This window comes from Penaeus monodon, chromosome 25 (genome assembly GCF_015228065.2).
Source record: "Penaeus monodon isolate SGIC_2016 chromosome 25, NSTDA_Pmon_1, whole genome shotgun sequence".
NCBI classification, from domain to species: domain Eukaryota; kingdom Metazoa; phylum Arthropoda; class Malacostraca; order Decapoda; family Penaeidae; genus Penaeus; species Penaeus monodon.
In genome coordinates, this window is record NC_051410.1 from 2,989,898 (window position 1) to 2,990,655 (window position 758).

At 36.0% G+C, this 758-nt stretch overlaps 1 protein-coding gene across 1 annotated transcript in view; it reads left to right on the plus strand.

Moving 5' to 3' along the window:
* Positions 1-758, plus strand: part of LOC119589487 (protein dispatched-like) — a gene marked incomplete at its 5' end in the record, with an annotated part of 109,307 nt that continues 108,549 nt past the window's right edge. The window contains 1 exon segment of the mRNA XM_037938087.1: positions 1-40. Coding sequence (XP_037794015.1) covers positions 39-40 — 2 coding nt within the window.

The following is a 758-nucleotide window of genomic DNA, read 5'->3' on the forward strand; positions in this document are numbered from 1 at the left end:
ATCCCGGAGGAGGAAATTCTCGCTCGGAATTCTCACTCATGTAAGTTTGGTTTTGTTCTTTGTTTTCTTTGCTCTGTCTTTGCCTTTTGTTTTTGTCCTTTAGGGATTGCGGTGCGTTTTTTGCTTCTGTCTTTTGGGCTCATTTGTGCTCTTCATGTTTTTTATTTGTTATTAATTTTTGTTGTCATTTGCTTTTTTTTTATTTTCATTTCACTAAGAGGCAGGATGTTTCATTTTCTCTTCGTAATTCATTGTATGAGAAGTGAGGAATTTCATATCATTGTTTAGTGTTTATTGAACATTCCGGGTTATTGTACGGATGGGTAGGATTAATGGATCCGGTCTTTTTAAAAATACACCTGATGGAGATGTCCACATTTTCCCCAATTATTATAGAAATACTGAATTGATATTCTGTTAATATGGAAATACTCCTCAGGTGTTTCATGCATCAGCAAATACCTCATGGATACCCCGTCGCTGGGGAGTTATACACGAGTACCCCGTCGTCGTAAAAATATCTAGTGAATATACAGTTGCTGCAGAAATACCCAAATATAGTAGAAGTATGAGTATTGTTTTTTTTTAAGTCTCGCATAGCTATCCAATCTTACAATTGTTATTCGTTCTTTCAGTTATCAACACCAGTATGTGTGACTCTCTAGTTGTTTTCTGTTGCAAGTTCCGTAAATAAAAGCATTAATAGTGTTTACGAAGTTACCCCACACTAGACTCTGGGTAAATACACTAGACCGTGT